Consider the following 17,929-nt stretch of genomic DNA (forward strand, 5'->3'; position numbering starts at 1 on the left):
TGTGTTGTGCCAGAGAAACACTTGGCCAGGCTTTGGAGGGAATTTTCCTTGTCTCCAGAATGTTCATGGGGTTTTGCAGGAGGGACAGGGAGATGATGCATCTGCTCTGAACAGCTCCTGTTACACAGAACAACCTCCATCAGCTCTGGGTTGCAGTTCTATCCTTCCAGGCTTTCCTGGGACACAAAGGGGACTTTCTGGTCTCCAACTTTTCCTTTTAACTACTGGTAGTGGGAATCTGTGAGTTACAGTGAAATGGCTCAGCACAAACATGGCTTTACTGCTTTCTGGTGGGAAGGGAATGCTGTGGCTGCAACATTTTTACTCCAAGAAATCTCCAACTGTGTTTTTCCAGCTCACGTGTTGTAACAAACCCCATTCTCCATCACTGCAATCTTGGTAAAACCACCTCAAAGTCTCATCACACCCTTTGGGTACCACATTGGTGTGGCTAAAATGATGGCAAGGAGCAGCAAGATGTGAAAGGCTCAAGGCAAGCACCAAAAAGCCCCAGAAACAAAGGGCTCTTCATCAAGAAACCAAGCAGTGAGGAGAGTTCCACCCACAGTACCTGTGCAATCCCAAGGGAACCTGATTTGCCAAGTGCTGACAGGAATGCTCTGGCCCAGCTAGACAGGCAGGCACAGAGCCATGCCCAGAACAAACTGGAAAAATATCAGAATTATTCCCACCCTTATTCAGCTGCCTGACATCCTTAATTGCAACCAGGCAAAAGGGGTTTGTGCCTTACTCCTCTTTTTCTGTGGGTTATGGAGTATTGCAGTAAGTCAGGAGGCTGAGTGAACCCCTTCCCTGTAACCTGAACTGAAATCCCCTGGTGCTCTGAAACACTCTGACTGATTGATTTCCTCTCTGGGCTTCATTTTTGTTTTATTCTGGCTTTCTAAGTGTCTGGAGCCCAGTTGTGACTGGAAAGCAGATGCCAGAGCATCCCAAGCAGAGTGTTTGCATCTGGCTCAGATGGAGTCAGACACCACAGCAAAGGAAACGTGTCCAGCAGCAGGTGAAGTGCAGCTGTGCCTGAGAGAAAAGTGCCCTTTGTAACAGCATCTGTCCCCCAGGCTGAGACAATTCCACACTCCCTGTCTGGGGGTCAGGACCTCAGCAGGGGAAAGGCAGTGTGAGAGGGGAAAGCCATTTCCAAGAAGAAATAGGAGCTCTCCAAGAGCAGTTTGCAGAAAGCTGGTTGGATCTCTTCCCTCCTTCCCATGCCCTGTTGTGGCACAGCCCACGTTTCTGGCAGGAAAGGCAGTCCCTGGATGTGGCTGAACTCATCTCAGAACAAGGACAAGGATAAGGATAAGGGGTTTTATTTCCCAGCTGGACTCAGCTAACACTTGTTCCTCTCAAACAGTGAGTGCTCTGTGAGTGGAGGGCTCTGTTTACATCGCAGCTGATTTAAGAAGGCTGAGGGATCCAGGATGGCTGGACCCTTATTACCGTAATTACTCTAATTACCGTAATTCAGAAAAGATAAAAGGTGGCAGCCTTGGGGGGCTCAGTTGACAATGATGCCCCTCCATTGACACTAAAGCAGCAATCCCTTTTTGTCCTGGCACCCACGTGAGGGCTGGTGGCCAGCATGGGACCACGGGCACCACAGCTAACATAGAAACCAGAAGGCCAAGAGGGAATTCTTTCCAAAATGTGCTAAGCAGAGCCCCAGGCTCAGCATCACAAGGGCTGCTGAAAGAGCCTGGATTGATGAGGGGAAACTGGTGAAGGAGTAGGGAGGGTTTTTCAGGGTCAAAGCAGATATTCTGGGCTCTCAGCAGGAAATCTGCTCTCCTGGTTTCTATTTTTACTTCTCCTCATCTGTGTAGGGTCTTGGGCTTGGTTTCCTCAGCTCTATCCAAGCTCTTGAGGAACAATGAAGGAGACACGAGTGACTCTGGCAGGATCTGAAGGCAGAGGATCAAACCAAACAGCACCACTGGTTCCCCAAGGGCTTTGTCTGGGCTTTCTTGGCTTGGTTTCTTCTCTCTCCCTGAGGTTCACACAAACCATGGAAACCCAGGCCCTGCCCTGCACATCCTGTCTGGTTTTGACCTGCTGGAGGGTTGCCTGCTGTGTCTCAGGGGGCAGGAGCACACCAGCATCTCCTGGCATGACCCAGCAGTGCTTCCCAGCATGGACTGGTTGACCTTTAGGATGCTGAACCCACCAGTTGTGCCAACAGTGGAACAAACTGCTTCGTGCAGAGATGTCCTGCCTCCCAAAGCAGCCCCAAAGACAGGATGTCAGAACAATTTCCAGCTCCTGAAAGGGCTGGGAATGGCTTTTCAGCTTCCCTTTAAATACCCAGTGCTGGCAGATCTGGTCAGAGCCCCAGTTTCCACAGCCTGACAAGAGTATGCTGAAAGAGCACAGGAAAACAGCACAATTCTGCTTGCCCTTCCTCCTCTCCAAATGTCTGTCCCAAGGAGTTCCTTTCAGTGGTGTCAAAGGTGGGCCATGGCTGATCTGTGCTTCAGGAAATCCTCAACAGCCTTTGATTGCATCCTGCTCTGTCCCATTCCCTGAAGGTTCCAGGGATTTGGGAAGGGCTCAGTAGCAGCTTCTCTGAACAGCAGATCCCAAGTGCAGGTTGCTTTCCTAGGGACACCCCCTGCAGCCAAGCACATCCCTGTGTTTCCTCCTGCAAACCAGGACCTGGAGCCAGCTCCCTGTTAACTGCTGGCCACCTGCCCTGTCTGTTCCCACACCAGCCAGCACTTTCTCTTGGCAGTTTTCACTGTGTTATCTAAAACCATCTTCCCTACTGGGGTTGGAACGAGATGATCTTTGCAGTCCTTTCCAGCTCAAGCCATTCTGTGATCCCTCAGGCAGGTTCTCACTCCTTTACTGCAGAGACACAAGGCTGGTGCAGGGGCTGGGAAGTTGTGATTTTCCCCTTGCACTGATACCCAGTGAGCTGCCAGTCCCCCAGGATGGGCAGAGCAGTCACACACAGTGTTAGTGGGACTGCAGCACTTCACAAAGGCTCTAACACACCTCAGCAGCCTCCTGCTTGGTGCCACACTGATGGAAAAGTGTTGACAAAAGAGTTGTTTTAGCACCCTGATTTATTAGCTCTGCTGCTGAAGAGCAGGAGAAGAACAGGGCTTTTGGGTGAGAGGGAGGAATTAATCCCCCTGTTCATCACCACTTCGCTGCTGCCAAGGAGTGACAGAGCCAGCACCTCTGTAAAATGTTCTGGCAGCTGCAGACAACTCCCTAAATGCTCATCAGCTGGCACAGCTCAGAGCTGGAACACTCTGGAAGGGCCAGTGCCCCTTTCCAGAACTCCCAGTTGTCTTTCTGAGTGCAGGAAAGTCCTGAGTACACATCTTCATGCTCCTCCTTGCAGCAGGCTCAGGGAAGAGGAGTCCTTAGGCCTGGCTTTAGGGAAGGAAGCCAAGGCCAGGTGCCCACTGTGCCAGCATTCCTGGGGCACAGCTTCAGGTTGCACTTCATTTGGTGTGACTAGAGCAGATGCTCAGAGTGTCCCTTGTCCTCCCCTCCCTTGTGACACAGGCACTTGTGTGGCCAGGGAGGAGCTGGCTTGGAAAGCTGACAGGGATTTAATTGCCTCTGGCATCCAAGGGCACCCACCCACGGCATGGGCTGGTCCTGCTTACCCACAGCAGCGCCAGCATTTCCATGAACTCATGCCCTGGCAGAGGGAGAAATGCAAAGCTCAGCCCTGAGGCAGCACAGCCCCTGCAGCTCTGAGCATCCAACGTGGACAGCTCACAGCTCTTTTGAAAAATGGCTCTGTTTTTGGGCTGATAAATGTCCCTGGTTTGGCCCCCTGGGGAATGGGGTGAAGATCCTTCCCTTGGGCTGCCACCACACAACCTGGGAGCATTGCCCAGCCTGCCTGGGCATCACCCACTCTCAGGGGGATGATGGCAGCTCCAGCAATCCCACTGCTGGGGCAGGCAGAGGGATTATTCCCATCAGCAGCTGTGGGAATTGGGCTCCTATTCAGCTGCAGGAGGTGCTTGTGTCAGAGGGAAAGCAGTGGCTGAGGGTTGGGAGGTGATTGCTGGCACTTCCAGACAATGTGTGTGTTGTGCCAGGGCACATTGATCCCCCTGAGTCTCCTGGAAAACGACACTGTATTTTCCAGCAATAGGATCAGACCATCCCATACTCCCTCCCACTTTGCATTTTTCAGCCCTCACCAGCTAAATAGGGTCAGATCTGGCCAAAATTCCAGGGGCAGATGCTGTTAACCCAGTAAGAGGGATCCAAGCCAGAGTCCGTGCCCAAGTGCATGGATGGATGGGGACCCTGCAGGGTGGTCAGTGCCACTCTGGGCTGAGTGTCCCAGGGCACAGAGGGTGTCCCAGGGCACAGAGGGTGGCCCAGGCTCAGCCCCACAGCCCCATCTCGAGGCCTGGGCACACCCAGAGCAGCTACTCCTGCAGGCACAGAACCAGCCACTGCAAGCATTTGCAAACAACACATGAAATAAGGGAAAATTCCATCCTGGAGAACAACAGGCAGCTAAAGGGGGGACCCAACCACAGTTAGTGCCCCAGGGGAGGATTCCCAGGACAGGGTGCAGTTTGTGACCCATTCTACAGGCTCTCACGTATAAGGAGGATCAGCTGAGGGAAGGAGCCCTTGGCAGGCAGACCCTGATTATTCCTTCTTTAATTCCTTCCATTCATTCTATCTGAGTTCTCCAGCAGAGCTGGAAACAATCACCAGTGACCAGTTAGCTCAGGGAAGGAGAAGGGAGGGGAAGGAGGACAGTGGATCTTTTCCGAAGACATTCAAGTTACAATGAAGAAGTTACTGGAGAGAGCACAAGAGACTGTCCAAACACATGTCAGTGGGTTATATTACCATGCAAATCCTGCCAAATTAACCTGGATTGCTGTTCACAGAAACCTGAGCACTGGGAGCATTAACTGCCCATGAGGGGATGGGGAGCAGCACATCCTCTCCTGGTATGTGCAGCAGGTTCCAGCTTCCTTTCCCTGGCCTCCCTCACAGGAGGAATGTAGCATCCTTCCAATAAATTCCATGTTGTCCTTGGCTCTAAAAGATGATGTTCCTGATTTCAGTTCAGCCTGACAGATGGTTTGTATTTGCACTACCCCCAGCTGAGAGCTCCAATAACTGGAGGCATCAGAGGACTGATAATCACTGAGACATGGCATCTTCCTAATGACTTCATCTGGACTGTGCAGTGATGAGAGAGGAGCAGGAAAATACAAACAAACATGTACCTGACCAATAGCTGGATGGAAATATATTTTAGTGTCTTCTGAGGTGTGTCAGTACTGGGTTAGTGCCGTGGCTTTGAGCATGGAGATGTCACAGGAAAATTAAATCCATACATAGTTTGGACTTTAAAAATCCCAGTGAAAACATATTTCTTTCTCTCCTCCTGCAGCCCCTCGCTGAGCAGAGCTGTGCTCTGGACTCTGGGCTGGTTTGGGAGCTCTCAGGACAAAGCCCTGCCTGTGGGAGTGCAGAGGAGGCATCACCACATCTGTGGGCACAGGCCCTGCCTGGCACATCAGCCCTGCACGCAGCAGACTGGCACAGCTGCCCTTGGCATTGGATCCAGGGCTGAGGATACTGGGAATGGCTCTGTCCTCCCTACAGGAAATTTAGGATCAAACCAGTTTTACCTCAGAGCTCCAGCACTGCTGGGAATGCCTTTTTGTGGGCTCTGCCCATGCCAGGACCCCCTGAGGTACAGCCTGACCTGCGTGTTCTGCTACTGAGAGTTCAGGTAGATTCATTTCCCCTTTGTTATTAAAATTCTCTGTAAAGTAAAATACCAAATGAAATAATTTTTTTCTTTAGTTGGAAAGCTGTACCAAATAACCTGGAATTTCTTTGCAGGGACAGCAAGGGAAGGTTCACTACAATACCTGCACCACAGCCAGGCTGAAGAATCCTTTCCTTGTATAAGCAGTTGGATTAAAAATCAGGTGAGCACTTCAGGAACAGCAGCTCATATCAAATATCAGTACCCAGTGAGCAGACATTGCCCCAGGCAAAACCTTGTTATCCTGTAGCACGATATCTCCTTCCCATGGAACAGAACTTTCTTGTTTTTCCTCAGTCCTGCCAGAAGCTGACAAGTATTTTTCTCCCTTTTTTCCCCTCCAGTTCTCTGTCACTTGTAGCCACTCCTGTTTATTTCTTGGTGTGGTACCAGAGCCATGCAGGGCAAGAAGAGTCCTCAGAAAGAAAAGAGGAATCCCCTTTTACCTCACAGTGCTTTGTAGTGTGGAACAAAAGGTACAGCATTGCTGGTGCTGCTGCAGGCAGTGCCTCGAGACAGAACAGACAGAAACTCCCATGGGGGATTTGGCATCACCTTTATTTCTACAGAACACTGGAAATGGTTATACTGGGGAGGAAGAGGAACAGCATCCCACAGGAACACACAGCCTGCAGGGACCAGCAGCACACAGACCCCACTGACAACAGCACAGACAACCCTGGGGGTAGGAAAGGACAGAGCTGCTGTGCCTTCCCCTGCCTGCCCTGCCTCTCTCACACACTGTGCTTTCCCCAGCCACAGCTTTGGGCTGCTGTGGCCAGAGGAGCTGTGCTGTCACTGCCAGAGGGGCTGTGCTGTCTCTGCCACAGGAGCTGTGCTGTTTCTGCCACAGGAGCTGTGCTGTCACTGCCACAGGAGCTGTGCTGTCACTGCCACAGGAGCTGTGGTGTCACTGCCAGAGGATTTACCTGAAGGGAAGTTCTGGCCAGGTGGGGGTTGGTCTCTTCTCCCAGGCACTCAGCAATAGGACAAGGGGGCATGATGGGCTCAAGCTCTGCCAGGGAAAATTGAAGTTTGAGATCAGGAGGAAATTCTTTGCAGAGAGAGTGCTCAGGGATTGGAATGGGCTGCCCAGAGAGGGGGTGGATTTACCATCCCTGGAGGTTTTTAAGGTGAGATTGGCCGTGGCACTGAGTGCCATGATCTGGTAAATGAACTGGAGTTGGACCAAGGGTTGGACTTGATGATCTGGGAGGTCTTTTCCAACCCAATCCATTCTATGATTTGTGGTGTCACTGCCAGGGGATCTGTGCTGTCACCTCAAACACCACTGAGACCAAGAGGGAGCCCCAGCTCAACTGGCTGAGCCCCAGCTCAGTGCTGGGGGAGCTCTGCAGAGTCCCAGGCAGGGAACACGAGGTGGTGAGGAGGGACTGGGTGGGCAGAGGACAGGGCTGGTGCTGCAGACTCACACCCAGGCCTTGACCTGAGTGTTGCAGCCCCTGGCACAGCCACAGGGTGCTCCCCCCTCGTAGTGGCACCACTTGCCCCCCTTGTACACGGCCAGGCTGTAGGGCTGGAAGCACATGAAGAGCCGCAGGCGCCGGGCCAGGCTGCAGTAAATGGCCATGGCCACCACGATGAGGGGGGACATGATGACAAAGCCGAGGATGATGAGGGCAGAAGAGCTGTTGTCATCCAGGATGCTCTTGCAGTAGCGGGCAGAGGAGTGCAGCACCTGTGGGGACAGCGAGGCAGAGTCAGAGCCCTGGAATCACAGAACCATTAGGAGTGGAAAATACCTCCGAGATCACGGAGTTCATTCATTAACCCACACATGAATCCACCCCTGAGCCTTGTCTAAGCAGCACATCTACAGCTTGTCACAGGCCTGGTAGTGATGGTGGCCAAAGTACCCCTGAATTTCCAGTGCTGTCCCACAAAGACACCCCTTCCCTCTCTCTGAGCTGAGCTCAGCAAACTTCAGGCTGCACTCTGTGGTTGATATCACATCTTAATCAAGATTTCAATTATTCCAGCATCACTGGGAGACAAGAACACTGAACACTGATCCTGGAGAGGAAAACACTGATCTTTATTCAATCATCAGATGGCATTTGATAGGCAGGGCCCAAATCAAAAGGCCTCCTGGTGTTACATCGATGTGGATGACACAACACTGAAAATTACAAAAAAGTAAATACAAATACAGCAAGATATGAGATCCTGCAGGCAGAGTTTTGTTGTTCCATAGCCACTTGCTGGCTGGAGACCCTGCCCTGGAACTGACCCGTTTGTGTTCTGTCCTCTGTGCACTCTGGACTCATTTCTACCTCTGAGCATCTCTTTGCACTGAAAGCCCTGCCAGGCAAGGCCACTCACTCCATTTGCTGCAAGGCAAAGAGTAACTGGGCCTCGCTGAGTGGCATTTAAAGCCCTCCTTTCATGCTGGCAGCAGCAGAGATGAGTGGAGCACTCAGTTGCTCTGCATTAACAAATGCTGCAGGCAGCCCCCATGTCCCCAAACTTCTTTCCTTTTCCCCTGTCCTTTCAGCAGCAGAAGAAACACAGCCCATCATACTAAAAAAACAACAATAAATCCATCTAATGGACCTGCAGTGCAGAAAGCAGCCTCTGGCTACTAGGAAAGCATTGAAAGGCCCAAAGACAAAGGACTGCTCTTGTGAAGTGAATTGCCACAATCCCTTGCTATGATTGCACTAAAGGAAAGTCTGTAATAAAAGACTTCTCGTGGCTTCCACAGGGGCTTTCATTTCTGGTCTGCTTGGCTGCATTCAAAAACCTTGTGCATCTCCTCAGAGCTTTTGTGCATGCAAAGGAGAACTTGAGGTTTTCCAAGGTGAGTGAAGGTGGAATGGGCAACTCTGGGAGCCAGTTCTCATATTTTTTTCCCCATTTTCAGTTCAATTTAAAGTCAAAGTTATGACTTATGAAACAGTCATATTGAGCTGGTCTAACAGTTAATGCCTGCAAGGAAAATGGGAGAATTGCTTTTTCACATCTATGTTTTGTCAAGTGATCTCAAAAATACTCATAGGACTATACCAAGAAAAAATGTGTAAGTAAGGAAACAATGCAAGCCAGAGGGCAGCAAATAACTGGAAGAGCCACACACACAGCCAGAGCCTTTATGGACAAAAAGGCTCATTCTTTGTGTGAGAAACTGCACAGCACATTTGGGAACACATCTGAATGTCAGACTGGCATAAGAATGAAATGAAATATTCTGTCAGACTTTACTAATTCTATCTTGAGGCATTGGGCAGATCCAATACGACAAAAATACTTAAACAGAAAGCAACAAACCCTCCCAGAGCCCAGGCAAGACTGTGAGTTACAGAGGAGTTCAGGTTGGCAGTTCTCAGTAACAGAAGTCACAGACAAGAGAGAAATATTGTGACATTAAAATGCAAACAACAACTCCACAAAGGCAGGGAGTGTGTTCACCTCACCTGGCACTGCTGCTTGGTATTTCCATGGGGATACAACCTCATTGCCCAATCAAGCTGCCATTTCCCCACCATACCTGTTCTTGTCAGCCCAGACTACACACACACACCCTCTTTAGGAAAAAATGTGGACAGGCACACGCCCCTTATGAAAACAAACCCAAAGCTGGGGGAGTCTCACTCTGCCTTTACAGCCACTGATCCCCAGGGGCTCAAAAAAACCCTCAGGTATCTGGGAGCAGCCAAAGGGAGCGGGGCTTTCTTACCTGGGAGTGGCACTGGAAGCCAAAGTAAACTACCACAATGGTGGGGAGCAGCACAATGGTGAAAATAACGAACATCAGGAGCAAGTTAACGAGGAACACCAAGGAGTTCATGATGCCTATGGCCAGGGCCCATGCCAGGCAGCACCAGGCACCCCGGGGCTCCCTGGGAAGGAGCTGGTCATCCATGTCATAGGGTGGGAGACCAGGGATCATCCGAGACTTTTCAGAGAGGTTTTCTGCTCCAAAGTCCTCGGTGTCCTGGGCAGACATTCTTCAAGAAGATCAGCCAACCCACGCTCTTCTCCAAAAGGTTTTCTTTGCTTTTGAAAGCAATTTGCAGGGACTTTTCCTGCCTCTTCCACTCGTGGACAAGAACTCTTAAACAGACATCATGATGGAGCAAGGAAGGAAAGGCCTCCTGCTTTCCCAGGACCTGGCCAGGTTGTTTCCTTCAGATGGTTTCCCAGCAGTATCCCAACCTCACTTCCAAGTAGATCTGGCTGCTGCAAGTTTGGCAGTAGCTATTATTTTGGTTTAGAATCCAGAGTCCTGCTGAATTTGTTGTTGTTCTTCCTGGGATTATGATCCCAAGAGGTCCCAAACAGTTGCTGTCTTAGCTGATGAACTGCTCAGTTCCAGAAGGTTTTAGTGTCCTCCTCCACCTTTGAGCACTGCTGGTTGTTGGGATTATCAGGCTTAGGCACTGACAGACAGTTCCTTGTCTTCAAATCATATTTCCATGCTCTTCACTCTCCATCCACATAAATATTCCTGCTCAAGCCTCATCCAAATAAGGTGACCAAGTGAAGATGAAGAACAGGAGGTGTTTCTGCCCTCCCTGGAGTCCTTGGCCACACGGTGCAGACCTGGCAGCAGAGCTGGGAGCAGTGTGGTGTCCCTGCTCTCAGCTGTCTGCGGTCACAGGCACTCACATCCAGGCAGTGTCATCCCTTCTGAGCCAGCTCTCAGCTTTGCAACGCTGCTTTGTTTACAGAACAGGCTCAGGAGCTGCTCTCTGTGCTGGCCAATCCTTCACATCTGCCTCACAGGGGATGTGATTTAGCACACAGCACCCAAGAGCCACACTCCAACCAGCCATTCCCAGGTCGAGATGGTCCCTCTCCAACCTTAATTATTCTGTCTCTGATTCATTTTCTGAAATTCCTCTCTAGATTAAAAAACCCTGGAGAAATTGATAACAATCACTATATAGCACAGAAATTGTCTGTCCCCTGCAGTCATCACTGTTACTGCTCACACAACATATTGATGTTCTTGTAGTGAAGGCACAGCAATTATCAATTATTTCATCTGCCTCATATGATCAATATTATTTAAGAATTTCAGTGGCATCTGCATGTTTATGTAGCCTTTTAGATACAGTCATACCAATAAGAGAGAGAGATTGAAAAATAGAATGAAAAGCAACAGACATCAGAGTATGAAAAGTCCATTTTCATCATGTTCCTTCACTGCACTCTCAGGCTGGATGGCTCCCAGGGGAGACTGCAGGGCAGCAGCCTCCACTCAAGCTGCAAAATGTGAAATCTTTTCACGGATCTGTCCAGACATCCAGAGGGAAATAACTGCTGAATCCATCCTGCTGAGAGACAGTGCTAATAAAGCCTGAATCTGTGCAGGAAACCAGATGGTGTTGGGTGTGATAAATGTGCCAAGTGGCACAGAGGCAGTGCAAGAGTCTCAGTGTTTACTCTGCCAGCCTAAAATCTGCTGATTTAAAGATGTAATATTTTTTCAAGCTTGGTTTATGCCTTCTAAGTGGAAAAAGGACAAGTCACACAAAGAACCCAACCCAAAACTATAGGAAGCAGAGTCAGGGTTAGGCTTAAACCATGGAAAGATGAGCTTGGTGTAGGGAAACTCAAAGTCTTACAGCTGGTTTTACCATCTGGTGAGGGCACAGTGGGGTAGTAAAACACAAAGCTGCTTAAGTAATCATAAAAATGCCATAAAATCTAAGAAGCTTTGCTACATTCAGTGAAACTTTCTAGTTATTTCGCTGTAATGAAAACACATTTTAACCTGTGGGAGGTCTGAAAATTTAATTTCCCTTGGAGAAAACAATTCGACATATACACATTCTAATGATTCTTCTCATATCATGTTAAACAAATCCCAGTGATCATAAGAGAAATTCCCCAAGGCTCCAATTCTGTGTAATTTCCATATCCTTAACTGATTTCTGCCCCAGAGTGGGAAAGGGACTTTAATGATGGGGCAATTTCTACCAGGAGCATCATTGCTTTGAGATGCTGTAACTGGGAACAATTTAAGAGGATCAGACAAATTCATCACCAAGGACTGTTGCTCCTGAGAAATTATTTTCTGGCAGCACCATCTTGTGGTTTGCTACAGTTCAAAAATTTCATTTTATGTCTCACAAAGACTTGCACACAGGATGGTACCCGGTGTGGAATCCTCCCAGTCACTGCAAACAACATCAAATCTTTTCACAGAATCACAGAGGCTGGAAGAGACTTTAAGCACTTGAAGTATTGCTGGTTTGGGCATAGTCTGAGTCTGCACCAGGGGTGGTTTATGTTGGACACGGGGAAGAATTTCATCCCAGGAAAGGTTGTTAAAACATTGGAAAGGGCTGCTCAGGGAGGTTTGGAGTGCCCACCCCTGGAGATGTCCAAGGAAGGACTGGATGTGACACTCAGAGCTCTGGGTTGGGGACAAGGTGGGCATCGGGCACAGGGTGGAATCCGAGGGCTGGGAGGGCTTTTCCAGCCTCAGGGATCCTGGGATTCTGTGACAGTGGACAATGGGGGGAGCGGGGCCGGGGAGGGCAGAAAGGCTGGGGAAGGACAGGGGAAAGGACTGGGAAAAGGAACGAGAGAAGGACCAAGGGAAGGAGTGGGAAAAGAACTGGGAGGAGGACCAGGAGAAAGACGGGGAAAAGCATCGGAGGAAGGGCAGGGGAAAGGGCGGGGGAAGCAGGGAAAGGTCGGGAAAAGGACCCAGAGAAGGACTGGGGCAAGAGCCGGGAAGTACCAGGAGAAGGATCGGGGAGAGATCGGGGGAAAGGCCGACAAGGACCGAAGGAAGGGGCGGGGGGAAGGCCGGGAGAAGGACCGGAAAAGGGCAGGAGGCAGGGCCGGAGGAAGGAGCGGAACAATCGTGAGAAGGACTGTAGGAACGGCCGGGGAAAGATGAGAGGAAGGACTGGGAGAAGGACCGACGGAAGGGCGGACAAGGATGACGGGAAGGACTGAAGTGAGGAGCTAAGGAAGGGCAGGGGCAGCAGTAGGGGAAGGGCCGGAAGGCCGGAGGCGGCCCGGGGGCGGTGCAGGGGCGGCCCCGCTCCCGCTCCCTGCCCCGCCCCGGAAAGCGGCTCAGTCCGGCCCAGCCCAGCCCTGCTCAGCCCGGCCAGGCCCGGCCCAGCCCGGTGCAGCCATGGTGGTGCTGAGCGCCGCTCGCTGGCTCCGCAGCCGCCTCACCGACCGCTTCTGGAGGGTGCAGGAGGTGCTCAAGTATGCGCGGGTGAGTGCGGGCTCCGTGCGGCCATCCCTGCCCGGCACAGCATCCTCCCTGCCGGGTACAGAGCCCTCCCTGCCCGGCACAGCATCCTCCCTGCCCGGCACAGCGCCCTCCCTGCCCGGCACAGCGCCCTCCCTGCCCGGCACAGCGCCCTCCCTGCCCGGCACAGCATCCTCCCTGCCCGGCACAGAGCCCTCCCTGCCCGGCACAGAGCCCTCCCTGCCCGGCACAGAGCCCTCCCTGCCCGGCACAGCATCCTCCCTGCCCGGCACAGCGCCCTCCCTGCCCGGCACAGAGCCCTCCCTGCCCGGCACAGAGCCCTCCCTGCCCGGCACAGCATCCTCCCTGCCCGGCACAGAGCCCTCCCTGCCCGGCACAGAGCCCTCCCTGCCCGGTGCCCTCCGCAGTCCCCCCGGTGTCCTCAGTCCTTCCCGGGGCTCCCGAGGCTGTGGCTGCCCCATCCCTGGCGGTGTCCAGTTCCAGGCTGGTGCAACCTTGGGATAGTGGAAGGTGTCCCTGCCCGTGGGACTGGGTGGGCTGCAAGGTCGCGTCTCACCCAAACCACTCCATGAGTCTATGGTTGACTCAGGCCAATTTGACGTGTTCTGCCCCTGTAAATTGGTCTCTGTTTGGTTAAATCCATAAGCGCACGTGGTGCCTGTGCTGTGACACAGCACGTGTATGCATGATGGGCACGAATAACAACCGGAGAAGGAAGAGGAAGCACAAGCACTATGAGATCAGTCTGCAAATACAGCGTGGTGTAGGCTGGTGTTGATTGTGGGGTTTTGTTGAGTTTTTCTTTTACTGGACAAAGAAGCTGGAAAAAAATTAATCTTGCTCTTAAGTGCATTTTGTAAGGGGAAGGAGGCAGCTGCACAGTGTGATTTCAGCTGCAGTTCAGGCTGCTGTACCTTGGTTAGGGAATAACCTTCCTCAAGGGCATCCTAGGAGGTGTAGTACATCTTACTGTAATATTCCGATAGAAAATGTTGAAGGAAGTGAAAATATATTTGTTTTGTAGCACCTGAGCTGCCCACAGTAGGAGTGGGAGTTATTTCTGGCTGTGCAGCACTGGCTCCTTCCTCCTACAGCACTTTAGGGGGGTGTCAGTGGTACCTCCAGTAAAGTTCTTCATTATACTTTCTGTCTGGGTGACTTTGTGATATATCAGAGGCACCAGCCCCATCTCTGTGTTCATACAGACACAGCTGAGGGGCAGCTCAGGAACAAGAATAAATGTGTGAGTTTAGGCTTGGGTGAAAGCACTGATGATGATTTTGTGGTTGCCTCTCCCCTGGAACCACAGCCCAAAATGATGTCTGGGTTTGGCTCTGTGCTGGACCAACATTTTTCAGCCTGTTCCAACTTTCCAGCTTCAGGTTTCCCATGCCATAAACCAAGGAAAGAATATTTTCACTATATGCCAGCTGAAGGCTTAGCTGATGCTGGTGAGGTATTCAGTGATCCTTGTTATGGAGAGGTGTGAAGTGAAAACGAGCTTGTATTAGTATTCCTGAAGGGCTTGACAGCCTTAAACATAATGAGAACATCCTGGTTTTGTTGCAGCATTTCCGTGGGAGGAAGAACCGCTGCTACAAACTGGCCGTGAGGAGCGTTCGCAGAGCGTTTGTGAGGTCCACAAAGGCCAGGAGGGAGAAGAAGAAATTCCTCAGAGCGGTAAAGAGCAAAGTGTTGGGTGTAAACATGAAAAGGGGAGAAAGGCAGAAGTGAAATTGCCATTTTCCTTTCTGGGGAGGTTCCCTAAGAATGAGTGGGTGAAAAATATGTGTAAAGTATTTGTGTAAAGCAGTTCTGGGCCCCTCAGTTCAGGAATGATATTGAGGGGCTGGAGCGGGGCCAGAGAAGAGCAACGAGGCTGGAGAAGGGACTGGATGTGGCTCTGAGTGTCCTCTTAAACACCTCCAGGGACAGAGAATCCACCATGTCTTGATCCAACCCCACTGTGATCACCAGCCCAGGGCACTCTGTGATCACAGTGGGGTTGGATCAAGGGTTGGACTTGATGATCTCTGAGGTCTCTTCCAACCCAACTGAGAAGAGCAACAAGGCTGGAGAAGGGACTGGAGCACAAGTGCTGTGGGGAGAGGCTGAGGGAGCTGGGGGTGTTCAGCCTGGAGAAGAGGAGGCTCAGAGGTGACCTCAGCACTGTCTGGAACTGCCTGAAGGGAAGTTCTGGCCAGGTGGAGGTTGGTCTCTTCTCCCAGGCACTCAGCAGTAGGACAAGGGGGCACGATGGGCTCAAGCTCTGCCAGGGGAAATTGAAATTGGAGATCAGGAGGAAATTCTTTGCAGAGAGAGTGCTCAGGCATTGGAATGGGCTGCCCAGAGAGGGGGTGGATTCCCCATCCCTGGAGGTTTTTCAACTGAGCTTGGCCGTGGCACTGAGTGCCATGATCTGGTAAAGGGACTGGAGTTGGACCAAGGGTTGGACTTGATGATCTTGGAGGTCTTTTCCAACCCAATCCATTCTGTGATTCTATGAAGGAAGTGTTTTTAGTCCCTGTGTGTCCTGACACAGCTCATTCTGAAGTTCTTATGTGTACATGTTGCACTGGGAAGGGTGTGGGTCTCTGGGGAGCAGTGACAGGACTCATGGGAACAGCTGGAGCTGTGTCAGGGAGGGTCAGGTTGGATCTCAGGGAAGGGTCCTTCCCCCAGAGGGTGGTGGGCACTGAACAGGCTCCCCAGGGCAGTGGGCACAGCCCCAAGGCTGCCAGAGCTCCAGGAGGGTTTGGACAACACTCTGAGGGACAGGATGGGATTGTTGGGGTGTCTGTGCAGAGTCAGGAGTTGGAATCCATGATCCTTGTGGGTCCCTTCCAGCTCAGGATATTCTGTGATTGTATGAAAAGGTTATATTTAGTAAGTGTGAGCAGACCAGCAGGGCAGAAGGATGACTTTCAAAGTGTTTCACCATCCAACATGTTCATTTTTACCCTTTCAGCTCTGGATCACAAGGATTGAAGCAGCTTCCCTTGAACATGGTTTGAAATACCCAGTCTTCATAAGCAACCTACTTAAGGTAAGGATGGGGCTTGGAGAATAATTACTTGCTAATTCTAGTGATGAAAGGCCTTCTGCTTGTGAAAGCAATTTCATTTCCTTCAGGAAGTGAGTTCTGCCCTAAACCTGTTTCTCTTCTTGCATCATGCCCTTTTATCCTGGTGAACATTGTGGCTCTACACCATGTTCTGTCCCCAAAACTTCTACTGAGCATCTTAAGAATGAGACTTGTAAAATGCTCTTACACTGTTGCTGTTGTGAGCATTAAGTGACAACTTTTTTCTTTTTACTTGAAGAAATTTAAAAATATGGAGCTTGGATTAGCAAAAAAAAAAAAACCACTCTAAGAAATCTCTGTTCTCTTCACTAACTTTGTGTTTTGCTGAGCATGGACAGTGCAGAAAGTTTGTGCCATTGTCCCTGTTCTGAAACATGCTGGGAACTGGTTGGAATTTGTTGATACAGGTTTTAATTCGTTGAGACTGTTGATTTTAATTTTAATTTGGTTTCCTTTTAATTGATTTTCCTTTTAATTGGTTTTCATTTTAATTTGTTTTCCTTTTAATTGGTTTTCATTTGTTGATACTGTTTTAATTTGTTTGAACTCAAAGAAATGCCATGGATTAACCTGGAATACTCAGCCTGGAGCAAAATAAGAGATTTTTCTTCAGCTCTTGATTTCTACCAGCAAAACTTAGTGAACAGATTTTATGCAGTGGCTTAATGAGATATCCATGGCCAGGTAGTCATGTCTGACAGTCCAAAATTGTAGGGATTAAATAAAAGGTAATTTGCCTTTAGACCTCAGGTCTTGAGCATTAAGAGTGTTTCATGAAATTTAATAAAGTGTTTAGTGTATTTAATGTTTAATAAAGTGTGATTAAGCACTGCAATGTTGCATCTAAAAATTACAGGACTTCACCAACATATTTTCTTGCATTCAGTCCCAGGTGGAGCTGAACAGGAAAGTTCTTGCTGATCTGGCTATTTATGAGCCAAAGACCTTCAAGTCCCTGGCTGCTTTAGCCCAGAGGAGGAGACAAGAAGGATTCCTGGCTGCCCTGGGGGATGGAAAGGAGCCAGAAGGGATATTTTCACGTATTGTGCACCATCGGTACTGACACCAAAGAGTCTGTGTTATGTGTCACAAACAAGGATTGGATTGCAACTAAACCTGCTCTGTGAGTGCTGCTGAGATGGGAAATGTGGAGCAAAGTCCTCTCAGATGGTTCCAGCAGGAGGAGATGGCTCTGGGTGTGAAGCTTTTCCCTGTGTTCTCACTGAGACCTGTTCAATTCAAAGCACAGTTCAAGGTTAGCAGTCAGGCCACACAAGTCCATGTGTTGAGGACACACACAGCCTGTTCTCTTAATGACTTAATAAATGTCATTTTTGGTAACTCCTACTCAAAAAAAAAACCCCAGTTTTTGTGGTGAATTCTGGCACTGCACAGTGAAAACTCAGCCAGGGTGGGGAGGTATTTGGACCCTCACACATGGCCAGTGTGTTAAGGACACAAGGTCATTATGTCAGTTCTTTTAAGGATTTAATAAAGGTGGTTTTTTTTGGTAACTGCTGCTGGAAAGAACAATTTGTGTGGTGAATTCTGCAACTGTTTGGGGGAAAATTCAGCCTGGAGGAAGGTAGGAGGGAATGTCAACCCTCACATGGGCCCTGTGTGTTAAGGATGCAAGGACACATATAATCTGTTCTCTTAAGCACTTAATAAAGATAGTTTTATTTACTAACTGCTATGGGGAAATAATTTGGTGACTTCTGGAGCTGCACAAGGGAAAACCCAGCCCTGGAGGAAAAGGGGGGGACGATGTCGACCCTTGCCTATGGACCCAGCCCCGCTGTTAAGGACATGAAACCTTAATAAAGGGGGGGGGGGATGTTGGCAA

General features: G+C 50.2%; 2 protein-coding genes across 2 annotated transcripts; one reads left to right on the forward strand and one right to left on the reverse strand.

Moving 5' to 3' along the window:
- Positions 1–6,658: 6,658 nt before the first annotated feature.
- On the reverse strand, positions 6,659–10,474 carry TMEM88B (transmembrane protein 88B). Its single transcript, XM_071575768.1, has 2 exons — positions 9,495–10,474; positions 6,659–7,496 (listed from the first exon to the last, which is right to left on the reverse strand). Exons 1-2 carry the CDS (start codon positions 9,762–9,764, stop codon positions 7,227–7,229), a joined length of 540 nt encoding a protein of 179 aa, XP_071431869.1. The 5' UTR covers positions 9,765–10,474; the 3' UTR covers positions 6,659–7,226.
- A 2,127-nt stretch (positions 10,475–12,601) lies between these two features.
- MRPL20 (mitochondrial ribosomal protein L20) lies at positions 12,602–17,597 on the forward strand. The gene is made up of 4 exons (XM_071575673.1): positions 12,602–13,001; positions 14,568–14,678; positions 15,967–16,044; positions 16,970–17,597. The coding sequence occupies exons 1-4, from the start codon at positions 12,915–12,917 to the stop codon at positions 17,144–17,146; spliced, it is 453 nt and encodes a 150-aa protein (XP_071431774.1). The 5' UTR covers positions 12,602–12,914; the 3' UTR covers positions 17,147–17,597.
- The last annotated feature ends 332 nt before the right edge of the window (positions 17,598–17,929 follow it).

The sequence above is a fragment of the Pithys albifrons genome, chromosome 22, assembly GCF_047495875.1.
Source record: "Pithys albifrons albifrons isolate INPA30051 chromosome 22, PitAlb_v1, whole genome shotgun sequence".
NCBI lineage: Eukaryota > Metazoa > Chordata > Aves > Passeriformes > Thamnophilidae > Pithys > Pithys albifrons.

What these genes read in the sequence shown, in the direction of transcription:
- TMEM88B (XM_071575768.1), bottom strand. Translation starts at nt 9,764, where the DNA reads ATGTCTGCCCAGGACACCGAGGACTTTGGAGCAGAAAACCTCTCTGAA. An exon ending in GCTTCCAGTGCCACTCCCAG is followed by an intron (nt 7,497 to 9,494) that starts GTAAGAAAGCCC and finishes CTGTCCCCACAG; the next exon opens with GTGCTGCACTCCTCTGCCCG.
- MRPL20 (XM_071575673.1), top strand. Translation starts at nt 12,915, where the DNA reads ATGGTGGTGCTGAGCGCCGCTCGCTGGCTCCGCAGCCGCCTCACCGAC. An exon ending in AGGTGCTCAAGTATGCGCGG is followed by an intron (nt 13,002 to 14,567) that starts GTGAGTGCGGGC and finishes GTTTTGTTGCAG; the next exon opens with CATTTCCGTGGGAGGAAGAA. An exon ending in TCATAAGCAACCTACTTAAG is followed by an intron (nt 16,045 to 16,969) that starts GTAAGGATGGGG and finishes TCTTGCATTCAG; the next exon opens with TCCCAGGTGGAGCTGAACAG.